General features: G+C 40.0%; 1 protein-coding gene across 1 annotated transcript in view; it reads left to right on the plus strand.

Annotated features, from left to right (window-relative positions):
* Positions 1-23037, plus strand: part of LOC136882309 (copine-8) — a 90772-nt gene that overhangs the window by 37855 nt on the left and 29880 nt on the right. The window contains exons 2-4 of the mRNA XM_067154883.2: positions 16656-16724; positions 16952-17093; positions 18511-18636. Of these exons, the coding sequence (XP_067010984.2) occupies positions 16657-16724; positions 16952-17093; positions 18511-18636 (336 nt within the window). The 5' untranslated portion in view covers position 16656. The remainder of the gene's footprint in view (positions 1-16655; positions 16725-16951; positions 17094-18510; positions 18637-23037) is intronic.

Raw genomic sequence — 23037 nt, forward strand, 5'->3', positions numbered from 1 at the left:
TCAAAACTGTCACACTTCATTTGTTCAGTTTGTGCCCATAAGCACTGTTTGCATTTCTTGAAGCAAGCAAAATCTTACCATTTTTAATGTAACCAAAAAATGTTTCTGATCATTTTGGTTAAAAGTGTTTCGGATAACGGAGGTTCTACCATAGTATGGTTTCAGCTATCCTGTACAGGTATTTAAATTTAACGCCATTTACTCAGCCTTAACTTGGCAACATCACTAAAATTGCTCATAGTTTAGGCAAAGCAAGGCCAAATTGTCCCCACTGTTACACCCTATTTGTGAAACTCACAGCCTGACTTTTAACCCTGTTTATCTCATACCATTGCCTACTGGCCATCTCACAACATTATCGAGGTCATGTTGCAGTTGCTCACAATCTTGTAACTTATTTATTATTCTACACAGAATAACATCATCCGCAAAAAAAAAAAAAAAAAAAAAACACCTTGCCTCTGACTCCGCTTCTTTATTCACATCATTTATATATAAGAGAACATTAAGGTCCAATAATACTGCCTTGAAGAGCCTCCGTGGCTCAGATAGCAGCGTGTCGGCCTCTCATTGCTGGATACCATGGTTCAAATCCCGGTCACACCATGTGAGATTTTGTGCTGGACAAAGCCGAGGCGGGACAGGTTTTTCTCCAGGTACTCCAGTTTTCCCTGTCATCATTCGTTCCAGCAACACTCTCCATTATCACTTCATAGCATTTATCAGTCATTAATAAATCACGAAATGCACATTGTGCAAGCATATGCGCCCACATCAAGCCACTCAGACGAGGAGTTAGAATTCTTTTATGAGAGTCTACATGAAACCTGTGAGAAGGGGAGTGACTGTCACTTTCAAATAGTAATGGGTGACTTCAATGCGAAGGTTGGAACCTGTAAGACTGGCGAAACTGTTATTGGAAACTATGGGATAGACGAGAGAAATGAGAGAGGGGAGAGATTGGTCCAGTTTGCCGAGTACACCAACATGCGTATAATGAACACATTCTTTAAGAAACACCCAGGGCGTAAATGGACATGGAGAAGTCCCAATTTTGAATTCACCAATGAGATCGATTTTGTTCTCTGTAACATCCCTCAAATTATTAAAGATGTATCAGTCCTCAACAGATTCAATACTGGTAGTGACCACCGACTAGTAAGGGCTAGAGCCGAGTTAAACATTAGGGAACATCGACTTAAACTAGTGCGGGAGAAGAAGAAACAAATAAATCTTAAACATCTAGAAGAAAATAAAGAGAAATTCCATCAAGCCCTTCAACAAAGCCTACATGACACAACTGGTGAAAATCCGGCAAAAATGCTAATGGATACGGCTGAAGTAATTGGAGGGTTGAAAAAGAATAACACTCGTGATAAGAAACTCAGTGACGATACCAGGAACCTGCTAAAGAGGAGGAGAGAAATGAAAATTCAGTCTGACTGTGACAAAATACAGTACTCTGAGCTGTGCAAAACCATAAGAAAGAGAATTAAAGCCGACTTAAAGAAATTCAACGAAGATACTCTGAGAACTTGCTTATCTGAAAAAGCAAGTTTGAAGTCTGCTAAAAGGAAGCTACAGATCGGGAAGAAGCAATTAATTGCATTAGATGGGGACAACGGACGAATTACTGATAGGGAAGAACTTCTTGAGTTCATCAGGAACTTTTATAGCAAGTTGTACGAGAAGGCTGATGATAACCTGTCCTTGCCTGACTTATCCAACATTTCCCAAGTCCCGGAAGTTCTCCCATCTGAGATCAGACATGCTATAAACAGTATGAAAAAAGAAACAATCGCAGGTAGCGATAACCTTTCAGTTAGCGTTCTCAAACTTGCTGGTGATGAAACTTTAAGCCACTTGGCAAAAATATTCACGTCTTGCCTACACAATGCATTCATCCCTCCATCTTGGAACAGAGCAATGATAATTCTCCTGCACAAAAAAGGGAATATACATGACATCAGAAACTATCGTCCTATTAGCTTGCTTTCTGTCCTTTACAAGGTTTTCACCAAGGTACTGACAAATAGAATCAGTTCAACGCTTGATTTTGCCCAACCAATTGAACAAGCAGGTTTCCGCCGAGGTTTTGGAACAATCGACCATATACTCACCCTTCGTGAAGTTATCAGCAGAAGTAATGAATATCAAATGCCGCTCTGTCTAGCCTTTGTGGACTTTGAAAAGGCTTTTGACTCGGTGAGCCACGCTGCTGTTATGCAAGCCTTAGCTGAACACGGCGTCGATGCTGCCTACATAAGAGTTCTCCAGCATATCTACGAAACCTCTTCAGCCTTCGTGAACATCAATGTGCCAACCACGGATTTTCCCATTCAAAGAGGTGTTAAGCAAGGCGACCCCATATCTCCCAAGCTGTTCTCAGCCGTATTAGAAATGGCCATGTCAAAAATCAACTGGCAAAGCACAGGAATCAAAATCAATGGGAAAAGGCTGAACAATTTAAGGTTTGCAGACGACATTACACTTTTGGCCAACGACATCGATGAACTACAAACTCTAATAAATGATCTTGTCTCAGCCTGTCAAAAAGTGGGACTATCCATGAACCTTTCTAAAACCAAAGTAATGCTTAACAAATGGGCCCCAGCAGGAAAGCTGCATGTGGGAAACACCACATTACAACAGGTCAATGAATTTGTCTATCTTGGGCAACTTGTAAACATGAAAGGGGACTTAAGACCGGAAATCTTCCGACGTATCAAACTAGGATGGCAAGCCTACGGAAGAAATTCTTCAGTCTTCAAATCCAACATGCCACCCCACCTAAAGAAGATAGTCTTTGACCAGAATGTTCTCCCCGTACTGACTTACGGTTGTGAAACCTGGACATTGAGCGAGTTTGTTAAGCAAAAACTCAGAACAACCCAAAGAGCTATGGAACGGTTCATGCTAGGCTTGACGAAGAAAGACAGGAAGAGAGCAGATTACATCAGGTCAGTCACAAAGGTCAGTGACATTTTAGAAAGGGTATTTACCCTAAAATGGCAGTGGGCAGGCCATGTTGCTCGGAGAACTGATGGTAGGTGGACAAAGCTTGTGCTTGAGTGGTGTCCGAAAGATCATCTCAGACCAAGGGGAAGACCACCAGACAGATGGGATAAAGACATCCGGAAGATTACTGGGATCAATTGGCAGAACATCGCTCAAGACCGTCCCAGATGGAGAGACCTCATGAAAACCTACCTTGCTTTGGACTTAAAGAGGCCACATCGTAAAAACGATTGAATATGGCTGATAGTGATAGTGATAGTGATAATAAATCACTCTGGGGGTGGCGACCCCATCGTACTAATAGCCTGTATATGATTCATTCATTACATCCGTGACCCGGTCAGAGACTGGAAAGCAGGTTGTAGGTTTTCATTTTTCAATACCGTCTTGGAGAATCCCCCTCTTAATTATTACATGGTTAGAGAAAGCTTCACCTACTCTACTCTTATTATGATCATAAAGAAAGTTCTCTATGTAGATCATGGGTAAATGGTGATCATGGTAGTAATTATTGTTTTAAAAGGAAGTATAACTGGGCAACCATCTTCTTTTAATTCTAATCCTAAAAAAAAAAGTAAGGGGTCAAGCAATCAATTGATCTACATTGAGGGCTGTCACCCAAGGTGGTAGATTCCCTATCAATTCTAGCCTTTTCTTAAAAAAATTCAAAGAATTTTGGAGTTTATCAACATCTCCCTGAAAAATTATTCCTTTCCATTAATAAACTATTCTGACACTTTGAAGAACGGAGGCATCGACAAAAGAGAAGGAAGGGCATAAAAATGAAAGACACCCCAAGGATAGCAAAGATGAAATATTGATTAGCCTGGCACAAGTGGAAACATTAGGAGCCCCATGGTCATCAATCTGAACTGAGAGTCAGAGGCTTTGATGATACCTCGTTTAGATGCCTTTTAATGTGACCATAAATAATAATAATAATCGTATGGCCTTGGCTACCTTGTGCACACTTTTAATTTGATGCCATCTGGCTGTCTGCTCATCAAGTTCGATGTTCTGTTATACTCTCGGCCTACTAGATGGCAGACAGAGTAAACCGGATCTCTCTGGGGCTGAAGGTTGCGGAACCCTGTACATTTTTTAAATTGAAAAATAATTCAAGTAGGAAATCCACAAGCCTCTTTAGATTTGCTACATTTCTGTCTGTTAGGTCATCAGCCCAGAGACTGGTTGGATCCTCAAATAGCACCACCAAAGGCTATGCAGCTGTAGGAAAACCAACAAAAACCAATGACAGCACCAAAATGAGGCGTACTGGGCAAGACAGAGAGTGAGGTAGTTTGCCATTGCTTTCCTTACTGGGCCAGAAAGTGCTATTGTAGCACAACTAACCCTATGAGCAACACCTTTCACAACCCTCAGATGCACTCACCATGCTCTGAATGTCTTCACTCAGCACTGCCCATACCCCAGCAGCTTCCATATTTGTCACAGCCATGGATGAGACTGGAACTTCAGTAGACGCTACACTTTGCTCTGGCCTGCAAAAGTACTGCATCCATCAAGAAATGACAGCAGGCAGATTTGCTATATACACAAGGCAAAAACATTATACAACTCGACAAACAACACTGCTGTCTACTTAAATATAAGATAAAATTATTGTTACAAATAAAACTCCATCTGTTTCATTGCTCTAATTTATTTCACTATGACCTAATAAATGCACACACACTTATTTAAACACACTCAATTGTAACCAGTTTTGAATGGCCACACTTACTAATTACAAGTCCCTCTTCCTTATGGCACAGTAGGAGGTCCAGCGCGTTTGTCTACCTGCGGACGCTTAGGCCTTACTTTCACTTCACCAAGTCCAGTCAACTCATACAGCAGCTGGATTTGAACACATTGTCACTGGCTACACAACACACGATGACTGTTCGTTGGTTCGACTTTACAGACAGTTCAGTAATTCACAGAGTCACATCCAGTAAACAGCTCAACAGTATTCAACAGCAGGACAATACTCACAACAGCGAACATTAAAACAGGTCCATATACCTTCACACTCACAATAAGCACCTTCCCTCGCTGAGCCTTAGTTAACAGAAATACACGAACACACAATACAGTTTTCCATTTTTTTGTCTCAACCTACTCCTGGTTCAGACCTCAGTGGGACACTAGCAACAGCCAACACCTCTGTCGCCCTCAGCCCAGCCACCGAACCCCAACACACTTGCTCCACCTCAAAGCCCAACGGTCATTCCGAGTCCAATAAAACTCAATGTCAATATAATGACATGTATTGACTGTCTAAATTAACAATGTATAAAAACAATATTGTCAGTATTGTGAGATATGGCTTCTTTTATTTCTTCCAGCCCTCATCCTTACATTCTTCCACCTGTACATGTCTCCTTTCTTTTTGTGTTTATAGTATCATATGTTTGATTTTCTTCATACCCTGCTCCTTGTCTGAGTGGTCAGCTTTGAGGCCTTTGGTTCAGAGTGTCCTGGGTTCATCTCCAGGCTGAGTAAGCGATTTTATCAACATCTGGTTAATTCATCTGGATGTTTGTATTGGTCTTAATACATGCCTCTTTATTCACACACACACTACCAAATTCTGCAATGTTATTCCACCTATTCAGTACATTAATTTGAAGTAACTGTCATTAATTCATTCAAGAAACTTTTGGATGAGTTTGATCATAAAACGATCATCTTTAGCAATTTAACAGGATAAAATCTACCCAAGAAAAGATTGAACACAGTGAGTCAAAAAATGGGTTAAAATTTATGAATGCTGTGTGTATAATCCATAATTATATGGTGTCTTAAATTCTTGAGACACAATTAATAAATAAAATAACACTTTCACTCAAATTAGGCCACTGAACATCTATACTATTGCATCAAAAATGTACCCAGGCATATAAAATTTGTGAATATACAAAGTTGTAGTCTTTCTGTGAAGGTTTAAAATGATGTTGAATACTGCCGCATTAGTCTAAAAAATAGTTACAATAGTATAGATGTTCAGTGGACTAATTTGAGTGAAAGTGTTGTTATTTCAATTATCAACTGTGCATCAAGAATTTAACACAGCACATAATTATGGACTATACATGCAACATTCAGAATTTTTAACCCTTTGAATATATGTTTTCTGACTCACTGTGTTTTACATTCCCATTTGACTTTTTGAATGGACATTTTACATTATGTCTCATTCTTGGGTAGATGTTATCTTGTTAAATTGCTGAAGATGATCGTATTATGATCAAAACTAGTACAAAAGTTTCTTGAATGAATTAATGACAGTTACATCAAATTAATGTATTGATCAGGTGGAATAAAGTCATATCTATCAATACGGGCCTCAGTATGAAAATTATTGCCTAACCACTGCAGTAATGTTCAATACTGAATACATCCCTCCACATAGGGTTGGCAATAGAAAAGCCATCTGGCTGTAAGACTTGGTCACGTCCAAATGTGCAACACACATCAAACCTGCGACCCCACCAGAGTGTGGTGAATTAAGAAAAAGTAAGATGTGATTCTCCTCATCTTACTCTTCCCTCAACAAGAATGAGACCTCTCTATAAATGTGGACATCCACATCTGATAAAGTCAACTCGTCAAGGTGTGAAATTTTGCATCAAAATGTAAACATAATTAGTATAGGAATCAATACTCAATCGCCACATTTGTCGCCTTTGTTAAATTGGCCGCTTCCCCACTAAAGTCCAGCAGCTAGGAGGGGATCTGAAGAAGCAGACCAGTGCACAGACCTGCAAGATCACCAGATTTAAATCTATTAGGTTTCTTTGTGTGGGGATATGTGAAAGAGTGTATGTTTGTTGATAGTCCTGAGACACTTACTGCAGGACTTCACGGGGTTGTAGCGATGGTGAGCGAGGAGCAGAAACGTCACGTCCAGGAAGGTGTCGCCTGCCGCGTGGCAGCCAATATCAAGAAGAAGAGAGGCACTTTTGAATAACTGTCCTGTAAACCTGCACAGCGTGACATCTCAGGACCTCAGCATAAACATTCCTTTCTATCTAATTGCATGTGGCCTATTGTAAATAAAAATGTAAACAGTCCATGGGATGGGTTTAAGTGGTTGTTGAGGAATATAAAAACAGGTATGTATCTTTAAAGGTGGTAACGAATGGGAAACACCTAGTATTCTTCTTCTTTTCGTTTTGGCCATCTGAGGACCACATTAATTCTTATCAGCTTCGTTTCTTCTAGTCTTTCTCCTTGTGCAATATTCTTCCGTTCCCATACTTTGCAACCTTCTTCGCTCTTCCGTCTGTGATGACTTTGTTCTGGGCCTAGTTCTGTCCTGTAAACCTGTATATGCCTGAACATTTTATTTAAATATCACTCTGTTGTATATTTCTGGTTCCTTTCTTCCCAATTCTTGTAGATCCCTTTATACCTCTTGGATCCAGCATACTTTGGTTCTCTTGTTCACAAGAAAGAAACACCCAGTATATTATAGGTGGGAAATAAAGAACGAGTTGCAGGTTAGAAAGAAAGAGTTAAGAATGTTTTTGGAAATAAGGAAAGATTGGGAACTCACTAAAGAAACTGAATTTAGCAACTAAAAACAAAATAAAAAAGTCACCTAAGAACAACATGACAAATGTAATTGGCAATCATGAATTTTTGTGAAAAATATAAGGGTGAGTATAAATACTTTAAGGCAGAAACAGATTCCATAAAGGACATTCCAGGGACCACTAATGAACAAGAGAATTTGTATATATATATATATATATATATGAGGACTTGCAGCAAGCAGATGTATTCAGTCGGCCGTATGTAAAGATAGTTTGTTATAACGACAATAATGACGTGTGACCCCTGAAGAGGCCTTTCGAGTAGACGCCATATAGGCGACCTGCGCGTCTGTGAGGATGAGGCCCTAACTTGATGACAGCATATACACCCAGCCCCTGAGCCATTGGAATTAATCAGTGAAGGTTAAGATCCCCGGCCCGGCCAGGAATCGAACCCGGGACCCCCTGGGCCATAGGCCAGCACGATAACCATTTAGCATGGAGCTGGACATGGTTACTAATACTGGCAAAGTACTGAAGTTTACCTATGATAATAAAGATATTTAGAGAAAGATAATAAAGACGGAAGCTAGAGAAAAAAGCAGCAGGGTTCGATAAGATTTCTGGGGATATATTAAAGGTGATGGGTTGGGTTGGGTTATAGTACCGTATCTGAAATATTTGTTTACCGTTTGCCTAAAGGAGCTATACAAGAGAAAGGGTGATAAACATAAAAGCAGATAATTACAGGCCAGCCAGCCTGACATGTATTGCATGTCAACTCTGCAAAAGCATTATTTCTGATTATATTAAGACATGTTTGCAAAATTACTCACTGGTTTGATGGAGGGCTGTTTGGTTTTCAGAAAGGTTATTCCAGTGAGACTCAACTTATAGGATTCCAGCAAGATATAGCAGATATTTTAGATTCAAGAGGTTTAATGTAGTGTATCACTATTAACTTATCAAAGGCTTTTGATAGGGTAGATCATGGGAAACTGCTGACGAAAATTAAAGCTATTGGACTAGACAAGAGAGTGGTTCAAGGGGTGGCTAAATTTCTAGAGAACAGAACTCAGAAATATTATGTGATCGTATAACGATCAAGAGGCGGGGGGAGGGTCTTGCAAGGCCATATTATTAGACCTTTATGTTTTCTTATGTGAATAAATAATATGAGTAAAAAAAACTGGAATCACACATAAGGCTATTTGCAGATGATGTTATACTGTATAGAGTAGTAAATGAATTGCAGAAATGTGAGTGACTGCAAAATGACCTCAAGAATTTGTTGAGATTGACAACAGACAATGGTATGATGATAAACAGGATGAAAAGTCAAATTGTAAGTTTCACTTGGAGGAAAAGTCCTCTCAGTTTTAATTACTGTGTTGATCGGGTGAAAGTACCTCATAAATAACTTAGAGATTAATATTAGGAAAGATCTTCATTTGGGACATCACATAAATTAGGTTGTACATAGTTATGAGAGTAGTTAGGGTTTGTGGATAGGAAGTAAAGGAAAGGGCTTAGAAGTTGCTGGTAAGATCCCAGTTAAATTATGGTTCCAGTGTATGGGACCCTCACCAGGATTATTTGATACAAGAACTGGAAAAATCCAAAGGAAAGCAGCACAGTTATTCCAATCACTAACTTCTCTTCCTATTAACAAATATTTTCTGCAATTTTTCCTCTTTAAATCCTTCTTTACTTGATCTTTCCTACTTTTAAGTCCAGCTCCATGGTTAAATGGTTAGCGTGCTGGCCTTTGGTCACAGGGGTCCCAGGTTCAATTCTTGACATGGTCAGGAATTTTAACCATTATTGGTTAATTTTACAGGCATGGAGGCTGGGTGTATGTGTCGTCTTCATCATCATTTCATCCTCATCATGACACGCAGGTCGCTCATGGGTGTCAAATCAAAAGACCTGCACCTGGCGAGCAGAACATGTCCTCGGACATTCCCGGCACTAAAAGTCATACACCATTTCATTTTCTACTTTTACAAACTCCACTGAAGCTTATTCATCTACTGATATCATTCTGCATCATATCCGCACTGACAGCTCATAACATACCACTCAGTCAAACAGCTCACATCGTTAATCCAAAGTTTGCAACATTTACATAACACTGTTCTCCTTTGGATCTCTTTCAGTTCTCTTATCAAGTAATCCTGATGTATGTCCCATACACTGGAACCATACTCTAACTGGGATCTCACCAGAGACTTAGATGCTCTCTCCTTTACATCCTTACTACAACCCTTAAATACCCTCTTAACCATGTGAAGAGATCTGTAACCTTTATATACAACCTTATTAATGTGATTACTCCAATTAAATTATTTCCTTATAACAATTATACATGTCCCCGCACCCTAATTTTAAGAAGGTAAATTTTGAACATTTTTTTCCTTGTGTTTGTGTAGCTTTGTTAAATATTTATATTGAAAACTATAAACACTACTGTACAAAAAAAAAAAAGATAATTATAAAGCAACTCGTCTCATCATATAATCTTCATTAGGATAGTCCAGCAGCTTTTCAAAATATACTGGTGTCTGGTCTGCATTATCAATTTGGAGTGTAAATACAAATTTTTATGTTGCAAACAAATAACAAATCTGTGGAAATTCACAATCATTTCTGCATAATTAGCTGGGAGACAGTTATAGTTTTCTTATGTAAAATAAGTTATTTTGTTCAAAAACATGTGAGACATCCACATTTAGCTTTTAACTTATCTTTCCAAGCAACTCATTTCACTTGCGGTGGTGGTGATTATTGTCTTAAGAGGAAGTAGAACTAGGCAACCATCCTCTGTATAACACTAATCAGAGAGAAAAAAGGGAAGGGATCCGACACTTCAAAAAATGAAGATATCGACCAAAGAAAGAAAAGGGCCATAAAGGGCAAAAAAATGAAAGACTCCCTAAGCCTCCAGTGCTCTAATACCGTTGGAGTCAGAAAAGAACAAGAGTTGACCAAGGGAGCTCAGATAGGATAGATGAAAGTGAGGAGTCTGGCACAAGTAAGTGGAAACAATGCTTGGACTCAGCTGAGGGCCCCATGGTCGCCAAGCCACGCTCCCAAGTCAAGAGCCCCTGGGGCCCCTTTTAGTTGCCTCTTACAACAGGCAGGGGATACTGTGGGTGTTATTCTACCATCCCCACCCACAGGGGAGTGGGAAGACATTTCACTCGAGCTGAATGTCCAAACTTCCTCTTTACAGTCACATAATTCGTATACTGTATCCTGTTTTTGATTTCTGGATACTTTGCTCTCTGTCCACAAAATGCCCAGTGGTTTGTTCAAGACAAGCTTTACTTTTTCCTACAGTCATGTACTCCAACCCTCATCCTCATTGTACTTTCTTCCTGCAGCACAATTACTAATTTCCTTTAGCCTCTTCAATAGATCACTAATTTCCTCTAGCCTCTTTGATAATGTGGAACTTAAACTGTGAACAAGCTGTATATCAGCCATCCTAAACACATGCTACTACATGAACTGACACAACGCAAATGACACAATTGTACACAGCACACCTTAATCAATACTGGGCTGAGGTCGAAGAGGAATTCAGTTGCTGAAACGGTTTAGAACTGGATAATGCCATATGGAGCTAATAATAATATTTATTCTCCTCAAATGACTGAGGTTGCCAAGCCACAAAGAATATCATACAATATAAATTTAGTACCTTTTCTAATTACAATATAGAATAAAAAACAATAATTCTACTGATAATATAGAGAAAACAATACTTAGTCCCAACTCATCGGCTGAATGGTCAGCATTGAGGCCTTCGGTTCTGAGGGTCCCAGGTTTGTTTCCACCCTAGGTCAGGGAATTTCATTGCGTCTGATTAATTCTTCTGGCCCGGGGACTGGGTGTTTGTGTTTGTACCAACACTTTCCTCTTCATATTCAGACAACACACTACACTACCAACCATCACAAAAACACACAATAGTAACTACATCCCTCCATATAGGGTTGGCGTCAGGAAGAGCATCCGGCCGGAAAACATGGCCAAATCCACATGTGTGACACAGTTCACATCTGCGACCCCACAGATGTGGGGAAAAGTGGAGGAGGAAGAAGAAGAAGAAACAAACAATACTTAGTCACAAAGAAGTAGCAGATAAAATACTTTAATTGATTTCATTAAGTGGATGGAGCATAGAGGTGATGCCTCAAGATTGAAATTGAGGCTTTCAATGCTTGTATGCCCCAGCTCACTATGGTCTCATTCGGCACACCAAAGCATCGTAAGTAGGTGACCAGAAGTTTAGGAATGGTGCCCCTTGCACCCATCATGAGCCCTATGACCTCATGTCCTCAAGGTTGGTGAATATATCTTCTTTTTTTCTTCATCGACTTCAGCAGGCTGTTGTGCATGTGCTTCAAATCTGACTCGGGTTGAGAATGAAACATTTTTACTCCCGGGTTTGAAAGCGATCATGTTGATTCGTCTTGTCCCACCGTCAACTGCGAGACCATGAACCTCTTCGTGTACTAGGTACCCTTTACCACGTAGCGTATCAGCCAAGGAAGACTGGATATGATGGTATCTGGTGTTCTGTAGGCATTCGCCGCTAAGACGTGTGTCAAAGTTTCAATCTCACCGCGCCATCTGCAGTGGTTACCGTTCTTTGGATCTGTCTGGTATGGCACACAGGAACTACATTCGCTCTCATTTTGAGAGCATCTTTCCACTCGGTGCTTGTGAGTCCATTCTGTTTCCTTATCCACCGGTGAGCTGGAGTAAACTCTTGATATACCTTTGCCTTTCTGGTTTACTAGGCACCATTTTTTATATTCCTGGTCTCTGAGAGATCTTCTGAGTTTCAATGGTGTCCAACAAGCCATCATTTGTCTGCAATTTAACAGCATTTTTTGGTGATGTTAAAGATGGACATGCATTGAGCAGTTTTAATTTCGAGGTTTCTCGTTGCTTCAGTGTTCTTATTGCCAGCTTTGTGGAGGATATTACAGCTATTAATCTGTTGTAGAGCTGCTTCCCACCTGTATGGGTGGTTGGAAATCTTCTTGTATCCATTTCTCAAACTTGATTTTTCCACCTTTCTTGATAAGCATGTATACTCTATATTGAGTTCCTTCAATACTGTTTCATTTCTTATAGTGTATTATATTTATTTAATTTCATTAGCATCAGTTTTCCTTATTATCCATGCTTCACTTCCATATGATTGGTCATGGTTTCATAAACTGATTAGAACTCCCAAAGTTTTTGTATATTTCATAATTTTGGGTAGTAAGTCAGCTTCCTCTCTGTAGAATAATTTATAGCCCAGATAAGTAAATCCATATCCCTTTTCCAGTCAACAGCTCTTTTTTTTTAATTTATTTATTTATTTATTTATTTATTTATTTATTTATTTATTTATTTATTTATTTATTTATTTATTTATTTATTTATTTATTTATTTATTTATTTATTTCATGCCTTCATATTCATATTCCCAAAACCCCAGAAATGTTTCAGTCCCAGGCTATATCCATGTCGCCATTGCAAAACCAGAACTGTCTAGGCTGATTCTGCACATATGCTAAGCCTATCAGTGGGATAACATTTTTGTCTAACTGTAGGCTTCGTAATCCAGCCAGAAACATTTCTGTACTTGTAGTCCAGATGACAATAATCACAGCAGATGACTATTTCATCCTATGTAAGGAACTTTTTTATTTTTTATTTTTATTTTAATTTTTTTACATTTTGTTTTACGTCCCACCGACACAGATAGGTCTTCTGGCAACGATGGAATAGGATAGGGCTAGGAGCGGAAAGGAAGTGGCTGTGGCCTTAATTAAGTACAGCCCCAGCATTTGCCTGGTGTTAAAATTAGAAACTACGGAAATCTATCTTCAGGGCTGCCAACACTGCAGTTCAAACCGACTATCTCCCGGATGCAACTCACAGCTGTGCGCCCCTAACCGCACGGCCAACTTGCCCGGTACGTAAGGAACAAAGACTGAAAATCAATAACTACTACCAGTACATAGGGATTATTATCCAGGTAACAGGATCAACTTTCTTGATTCATCTGACGGAGAGTGAGAAAGAGAGAATGTAGCAGCCACGAGATCCACCAAGGACATTAAACATATCCCACATGTGTGATCAGAGACAGCAATGAGAGTGTACAAAGTGAATGTGTTGTTGACAGCCACATATGGCATGGAATTAATGTGGGAGTACATAAAAGGCAACTGCAGGAACTTGAACACCTGAAGAGGGGATCCTACTGAGTCGTGAAATTTTCACCCGATATTCACCATATTTTGAGAGTTCGTTTATGTTGCCAAAATTAAGAATATTATAACATTAGGGACATTTTGGTGTCATAGTTTCAGATTTATAAAAATAATTGGATTAATTTCAAAACATCCCTTAAGTACCATTTTTTGAGTTTTTAATTTGAAACTTTTTTGTGGAGGCAAGTAACTGGTGTCCACTCAATCAATCAATCAATCAATCAATCAATCAATCAATCAATCAATCAATCAATCAATCACCAATGATCTGCATTTAGCGCAGCCACCCAGGTGGCAGATTCCCTATCTGTTGTTAACTTAGTCTTTTCTTAAAAAATTGCAAAGCATTCAGAAATTTATTGAACATCTCCTTTGGTAAGTTATTCCAACCAGGTGAGTTGGCCATGTGGTTAGGGTCGCGCAGCTGTGAGGTTGAATCTGAGAGACAGCAGGCTCTAACCCCACCGTCGGCAGTCCTGAAGATGGCCTTTTGTGGCTTCCCCCCTCACATCAGGCAAATGGCGATAATTCTTATGGGTATGTGAATAATTATTGGTATTATTATTTGAAAAATTATATTATTGATGTTATTGGAGTATTTTTTATCTCACTCTTTTGCATTCTTTTTAGAAATTCTCAAATATTTATATTTGACTCTGGATACCAACTTATATGCACCACCCAATGTAGTATAGGCATGCTAAATTTGAAGACAATCAGGCAACATTTTGAATACTGAAAAACAAAGTTTTGAGAAAAAAACTAATTTTGTACAAAATTACAGCAGCTAAATCAGAACTTCCCAGCACCATATATTTCTCTTTCTTTGGCCCTTTAATTCTCCTCATCAACAGTTTTTACTAATAATAATGGTATTGGCTTTATGTCCCACTAACTACTTTTATGGTTTTCGGAGACACCAAGGTGCTGGAATTTAGTCCCACAGGAGTTCTTTTACATGCCAGTAAGTCTACCGACATGAGGCTGTCATATTTGAGCACCTTCAAATACCACCGGACTGAGTCAGGATCGAACCTGCCAAGTTGGGGTCAGAAGGCCAGCGCCTCAACCGTCTGAGCCACTCAGTCCAGCTCAACAGTTGTTAACATTCTGCTTTACTTATTAAAATATTAAAATATATAAAAATACGTACCACTAACTGTAATGATTGATCTTCGAATGTTGAAAGATTAGAATAGTTTTCACTAAAATTTGTTTGCATATTCCACTGTGGTAAGCCATATCATATACAAGTTTTAATTTACTAATTCCAGTTAACACTTATTGGTAAATCTAATACAATGAACCAAAGCTGAACCTTGAATGTTGAAATATTCCTCAGCAAACATAAACAAAAATACAAGGTACGTGCGATGGGCATTTTCTACTTGATATGATTTGTCATCTATAACAGGGAAAGGGTTAATTTGACCATTTCTAGTGTTCTTCTGTGTACATAACTGCAGAAACTGTCCACAGATGACAACACAAACCAGTACACCAGGAATTGTCAGAAATTCAAGAGTGGAATTATGAAATACTGTGAAATTCCAAAGGTATTCATCAAGGAAATGGGCTTGGCCTTTTGAAGGAATTTTTAAATACCTCAGCAGGATATTTAAAAATGGCCACACAAAAAAATTATATCACTATATGCCCCAAGGAATGGGGTAGCTTCTAGAGCAAACACCTCAATTTTAGCTTAAAAATTCAGTTGGGTCTCCCCTTCCTTAAATGAGTTTTGAATGCGTCAAAATATGTGCAATGCTGACTGGTCTTTGTTCTTATGACGGAGTTGTTTCTAGTGGTAAAGGTTAGACTCCAGTTCCTCCTCCCACCTACAGTGAGCTTTAAGGATCTACTGCAGGAGCTTCATACAAATGGAGTTACCAGGATCACTGTACATAGATTTCACCATGAAGTGTAGCTGCCTCTGTGAATCAGTAGTAATGTCGGCCTCTGGATCCCAAGATAGCGGGTTCAAACTCGGAAGAGGAAGTTGGATTTTTGAAAGGCAGAAGAAAGTCCATTCGACACTCCATGTCGTACAGTATTGGCATGTAAAAGATCTTTGATGACGCATTTGGTGTTTACCCGACAAAATTCATTTTAAAAATCTCAGCCTCGCCCAAGAGAGATCCGCTTTGCTCTGCCTGCCATCTGGTAGGACTAGAGTAAAATGGAACGTCAAAATTGACAAGCAGACAGCCAGATGGTGTCTAATTCAAATGTCTGCACATGGTAGCTGAGGCAGTACGATTATTATTAATTATTAATCATAAAATGTGTGAAATGGTAGGACTCCATGTTCTAGGTTCAGACTGCGCGTGCAAACGATGCAAGCAAAAGTGTGAAAGAAATCATGCAAAAAAACAGTATACAATGATAAATTTTGATACAGCTGTATCAATGAGGTTTCATTAATCTTTATTTCTTTGTATGTATGGCCATTGGCTGCAATAATTAAAGATTATTTAAATATTCGCAGCAGAACACATCCCAATGAGCTAAATTGGTTATCTATGAGCAACTATGAAATAAAAATTCTTCACTTCAACTTTCAACAATTTAATGTGAAAAATGTTCCCCCTGTATAAACAAGTCTAATATACTACATATAAGACCTTCAAGTCTAAAAAAAATGGTTTATTCATCATAGAACATACTTTACTAAAAACAGTACGAACAAATCAAGATTGTACATCAGTTAGTCTTTCATCATTTTACTAGTAATCCCTATGTTCAAGAATTTCCCTTCACTAATCTGATGGGTGCTTAAACTACTAGTGAGTCTGTTCTTTTGTTGTTTCAGAATGGCCACATTTACTCCAGGGTCCTCAACACTCCCCTCCACTGAAGTAGAACTCACCATATCATGCAGGTACAGTAAATATGATGTCATTTCAATCAATCAATCAATCAATCAATCAATCAATCAATCAGTCAATCAATCAATCATTTAGGGCAGTTGCCCAGGTGGCAGATTCCCTAGCAACACCTCATTCAAAGTGCAAGGATATTCTCAAGTACTACAGAATATTGATTATCCAAGTAGTAGTTCTGTGAGCAATATGAACCCTTTGTAATTCCAACGGCTGTGTTTTGCAGGAACCTCGAGGACAGAGATGTTTTCTCCAAATCGGACCCCATGTGTGTGACATATCTGAAGACATTCCAAGACTTGGACTGGAAAGAGATCAGCCGCACAGAGACCATTTACAACACCCTCAATCCTGATTTTGCAACTAAGGTACATTTCTTTTCCTCTGAACATCACCTTTTGGGAAGGCTATCTGATGATGATAGTTAAAGCATCAAATCTTTAAGGTCTGGCTTCATGATTAGCTTGTTCGAGTTGCACTAGTGGGACACATTTTCATCATCAGGAAGTTGGGTGACAGGGTATGAGAATTGGTGGTATACAATTCCTAATCACAGTTTTTGATTCTTATCAAGGAAAAGTTCTATCTTTAAAATACTTCAAAGTTTATTCTTTAAAATAAAATTAGAGGGACATGTTTCATCCCTCTTGGGGACATCTTCAGCCTCACAATGTATGAAAGTTATACAAACATATCTAACAATAATAAAATATATATCCTCAATAAAAATTACAATCTACAGTAATCTATTTAAATGTTGTTTTTCTTTGTGTTTCATTGAACCACACTGGGTAACATGTAATCAAAATTCTTCACTTCAACTTTCAACAAGTTAATGTGAAAAATGTTCCCCCTGTATAAACAAGTCTAATATACTACATATAAGACCTTCAAGTCTAAAAAAATTGGTTTATTCATCATAGAACATACTTTACTAAAAACAGTACGAACAAATCAAGATTGTACATCAGTTAGTCTTTCATCATTTTACTAGTAATTCATCAATTCTAGAAAACATAAGACTTTATCAAAGTTCACTCAATGACTTTGAACCAATGATCCTTAGAGAAGAAGTGGAACGTGCAATAAAAAAGCTCCAGAACCGGAAAGCACCAGGCCAAGATGGAATCACTGCTGAAATCCTAAAGAACATGGGTGACCTAGGTGTCGACATCCTCCACAAGTTATGTTAGAAGATATGGACTTCTGGAAAATGGCCAGACCAGTGGTGCCACTTCATCTTCTTACCACTGTTCAAGAAAGGTTCTCTACTTGACTGTGCAACTCCAAAAAGTTAATGGCCCCTGGGCCAATTACTTTCCAAGGAACACTCCGAAGCACTGGACCACATGACCAAGAGGGAAACTGTGACATGGCTTGGAAGAGAATTGAAGAATGGATCACAGATGCAGTGAGCAAAGTCCTAAAGATGAACACCGTAGTGAAGCGACAACACTGGATGACTGACGAAACTTTGGCACTGGTAGAAATGAGACTTAACATCCAATTCACAGTTACAGATCCAGAACAACAAGGACGAGAGGGTGCCCTGGAGCTCTACCTGCTCATCCACCCTCCGAGGAGGCTGTTGATACTTGGTATACCGGTGGTCGCTTGGTAGACGCACCCTTAATTGTAGAGAAATGTTCAAATTATTTAAAGTGAAGTTCCTTGAGGTTATGTGCATCAAATAGAGAATTTTGTTTGAAGTATAAAAGTTTTTGCATTTCACATACTAAGACCGTAAGATTTAGTTATATCACTACCTACATCTCTTGTTTGCAGATACACTTGACCTACTGGTTTGAGGAACAACAGATGCTGAAATTTGCTGTCTATGATATTGATTCTTCCAGCCCAATTCTTGATGAACATGACTTCCTTGGCCAGTGTGAATGTACTTTGGGGCAGGTGAGAGAATATCATCATTATCATTGTTGTCACCCATTTCCCTAGTCCAGCTCGAGCCAGGGTGGGATGTTTATGGCACCTTTCCATCCTCCTATATTCAGCCACCATTGTTCCTCCTTAACTGTGTTCCAATCCAAGTTTCTTCTAATTATACTATTCTTGATCATTTTCAACCACATTAGTCTGGGTCTCCCTCTTTCCCTCCCTCCTCCTATTTGAGTTTCCATCATCCACTTTGACCTCCTTCCCTCTTCCATCCTCTTAACGTGTCCAAACCATCAAAGTTTATCTCTCTCCATTCTGTCGAAAAGCTGTTCCACTACGATTTCCTTCCTGACGTCCTAATTTCTTACTCTGTCCTTTTTTGTCTTTCCTGTCATAATTCTTAAAGATTTAATTCCTATATTTTATTCTCCTGTTTTGTTTTTCTTTTTTTTCAGTGTCCATGTCTCCACTGCATATGTCAGTATTGAACAGTGGTATATTTTATTTTATACATCACCTCTTGGTACTTCCTTCCTCCACACCAAATTTCTCGCACTCTGGTAGAATGCATTTTCCCTCTTGAATCCCTTTACAGATCTCCATGTCCAACCCTGCATCCTGCATTAGTTTCCTTCCCAGGTATATGAAGCTCTCCACAATTTCAAGGTTTTTGTCCCTTTATTTTATAATTTGCTTCCCTTTCTCTTCTAGTCATCACCATTGTCTTATTTTTTTCCACACTGATTTTCATTTTTCAATAATCTCACTCAGGATGTAGAGTTGGCCGCAATATCATGTGCAAACAGCTTCCTGTCCCCCGAGCTGAGTAGCTCAGGCAGTAGAACTGGCTTTCCGACTTCAACTTGGCAAGTTCGATTACTAGCTCAGCCCGGTGGTATTTGGAGGTGCATAAATACGTCAGCCACAAGTCGGTAGATTTACCAGCGCATTAAACAACTCCTGTGGGACAAAATTCTGGCATCTCGACCTCTCCATAACCGTAAATGCAGTTAGTAGGACGTAAAGTCAATAACATTATGATTTATTAATATTCAGCTCCGCATCCCCATATTTTACCTCTGTCTCCTTCACAATTTCGTCCATAATCATTCTGAATAACAGTGGTGACAGCACTTCCTTGTCGTAGTCCTATTTCATTCCAAAACAACTCTGTTCTCCCTACATGTGTCTGGATACTATGGCAACAATTTTTGCACATTTCTTGCACATTTTTTCTCATTTGTTTTGTTTATTTTATTTACATATTTTATGCCCACATTGGAACACTTAAATCAAACCATAAGCAGTGAATTTCTCTCATTGGTTGGCCAGCAGACACACCCAGCTTACGTGCCTCCCATTGAGTAATCACTTCCCATTATGCAGCGCAGGGACAGCACATTCCCCTGCACTGTCGCTCCAACTGTTCTCAAGTTATGAAGCGTTTCTTTGGAGTATAATTCTCATAATGCCTCCACATCTGTACACGGTAGAGGAAAGGGTATTTATGTACGATAATTGTAACACAATTTCTGGGTGAACGCCCTCATATACAAGGTCCACCAGAAAAATGTATACACTCTTTACGGAACAAAAACGATTTATTGTGTGTTTTTTTTTTTACATTTAAATTTTGATTACACATGTAGTTTTGTCTTCAGTTAAACATATGGTTACATGAGATGTTCAAAATGTTCACCGTTGGCTGCTAGACACATAGCAGAACGACGAGCGGTCGCTGCAACTACGTCCGTCAATGTTTGAATGGGGATCTCTGCACATGCCGCTGTAATTTCCTGGCGAAGGGCCTCCAGGGTGCGTGACGTACGTCGATAGACTTGATTTTTCACAGTTCCCCACAAGTAAAAGTCCATAGGGGTAAGATCTCACGATCGTGGGGGAAACTCAATGGGCCCTCGTCGTCCAATCCAATGTCCCGGCAGATTGTCGTGCAGGAAAGCTCGTACTGCTACATGGTAATGTGGTGGCACCCCGTCCTGTTGTTAGAAGACTTCATCATCGGCTCCATAAAGCGCACGTACAGCTGCTAAAATTAATGTGCATAACATTTCCAAGTACACTGCTCCAGTGACAGTACCATCAAAGAAAAAGGGTCCTAGTAAGTCCTCGATGACAGTCCACGCCAGACATTAACCCCAGGTAGATTGACCGCATTGTCCACATGAACATGCGGTTTTTACGAAGCCTAGTAGACACAGTTATGTTGATTCACTGTTCCATTAAGTTTAAACTGGGCTTCATCAGACCACACTAACTTCGTCAGAATTTGTTCATCTTGGGTTACCATTTGCTGATACCGTTCGCAAAATTGCATTCGACGATCGGGATCATACTCATTAAGCGCATGCAGTAATCGTGGGATGTAAACTTTCCACTTAGCTGTTTTGGGAAATTCGTCGTACACTTGTATGCTAATCCCCACTTCCTGAACACATTGCGTAGCAGATTTCTGTGGAGTATTAGCAAAACTTTCCAACATGTGGTCCGACGAAGCAGGACTGGTAGCTGTGCGCATTCTTCCCGATCTTCCTTTGTGAATATCACAAATCGTTCCATGCGTCTCAAACTTCCCAGTAATGCATTTGTTAGGCATGTTGGGGGTTCTGTTTCAAACTCCCTCCTCAACTTAAATTGCACTTCAATGCCATTATCAAACCTGATAAAGCATAAACCACTTCAGAATGTACTTTCGTTGCTCGAACGGTAAGCGTGCTCCAGCCATTTTGTTTTCCCACTATCGTGATGCAAGTACAGACATCTGTTGAGCAAAAGACCTTACTACAACATTTAAAAACAATGATAACAGTTGACAATGTCCATATCCCGATATCGTCTAACAAAGAGCGTATACATTTTTCTGGCGGACTCTGTAGAGAGACCATGCATAAACTCGTAAACAAATTGAGAGGGACTGGTTATTTACTCAGTAACAAGTGAAGTTGATATAGATGTTGATTCCCATAGGGAACCTGGCAATCAGGAATGAGTTAGCTGGAAAATTTATAATGTCCAATAACGGACCATTTATATTGGTATTATAAATTTACTCATTCAGGACAAATATTTCTGGTTCTCTATGAGAATCAACATCTATATCATCTGATGGCCAGGCGGGCATCAATTTTTGGTAATGAGACAAAGCTTCTCATAGGGCATTGGCAATGCTGGTGGCTCCAAACAGCCTACGCAGTGACCTCCACGGGTCTTTCATCGACGTCTCTCAAGTGGACTACACAACTCGTCGCAGAAGACTCTCCTGATATTTTTGATCGGCCGGGTAGCTACACATCTTTACTATCTGCTCCCGCCAACCCAACGAAGCATATAGGCCGACTCCTCGTTGGACGTTAGCCTCCCTAATACCTTCCCCCATCATGCCTACAACCACAGTCACCACCACCATAGTGTCCTGTTATCACACCTACTATTCCCATTCCCTCACCACTACTACATCGTCCCATCCATCGCTTGTTATGTCAACCTTTCTTCCAACGTCAATCCTCCCTGACCCCCATCGCATCTACCGACTGTCTACGCCAACCCCATCTGTATTGGCATCAACTATGTCACCACCATCTTCAGCCGCATCAGCAGCAGCCAGTCAACCTTCGTTGCCGCTATCCACAGTGTCACCAGCAACAGCCCCTCAACCTCTGTTACCGCAATCAACAGTGTTACCACCATCTTCAACCGCACCTGCAGCAGCCGCCGACTGCCCAACGTCATCGACATCAACTCCAGTCGCACTGTTCAGTTGCGTCGTTTGTAGCGTCGACCCCCTCATCTCGCCAGCGGAAGTTCATCATCAACTTCGTCGTCATGCCATACCCATCTGGAGGGCGCTTCGCATCTTTAGGCCCAACCTATCTACTCCGTCTCCAGCTCACCAGCGCAGCAGCAGTTGACCACCTTGTCTCCCATGGTGTCATCCTCTACGGCCGTCGCCATACTGTCGAACCTTCTCGTTCCCTTCCCCACGGTAGAAATCCCCATTCCACATCTCGTCGTCACACCTGGCTCGATCATCCTCCTTTTCACCGTACACAACACGTCCATCCACTTACCCCCTTTGTTCATATCTCATTCCCCCCCACCTATACTAGACCATCTACGACAACTCACAACTGTCCTTTCCCACATAGCTTCTACACTACATCACCTTATCCCCTCTTGCAACTTCCCTCTCTGTACTCCTGTGTAAATCCTCATTTTCTTTCATCTCCACAGCCAAGCTCATTCCTAACAACGTAGCCCCATTACCCATCTTTCTCATCTATCACACCGACCTACTCTCTTTACACCTCCCGGCCCGAGAAAGAGCGTCACTCTCTAGGGGGCCCGTCCTCAAAAAAAATATCTCCACGGTATGCACTGACCATTGCATGTAATGTAAAA

This window comes from Anabrus simplex, chromosome 10 (genome assembly GCF_040414725.1).
Source record: "Anabrus simplex isolate iqAnaSimp1 chromosome 10, ASM4041472v1, whole genome shotgun sequence".
In the NCBI taxonomy this organism is placed as follows: Eukaryota; Metazoa; Arthropoda; class Insecta; order Orthoptera; family Tettigoniidae; genus Anabrus; species Anabrus simplex.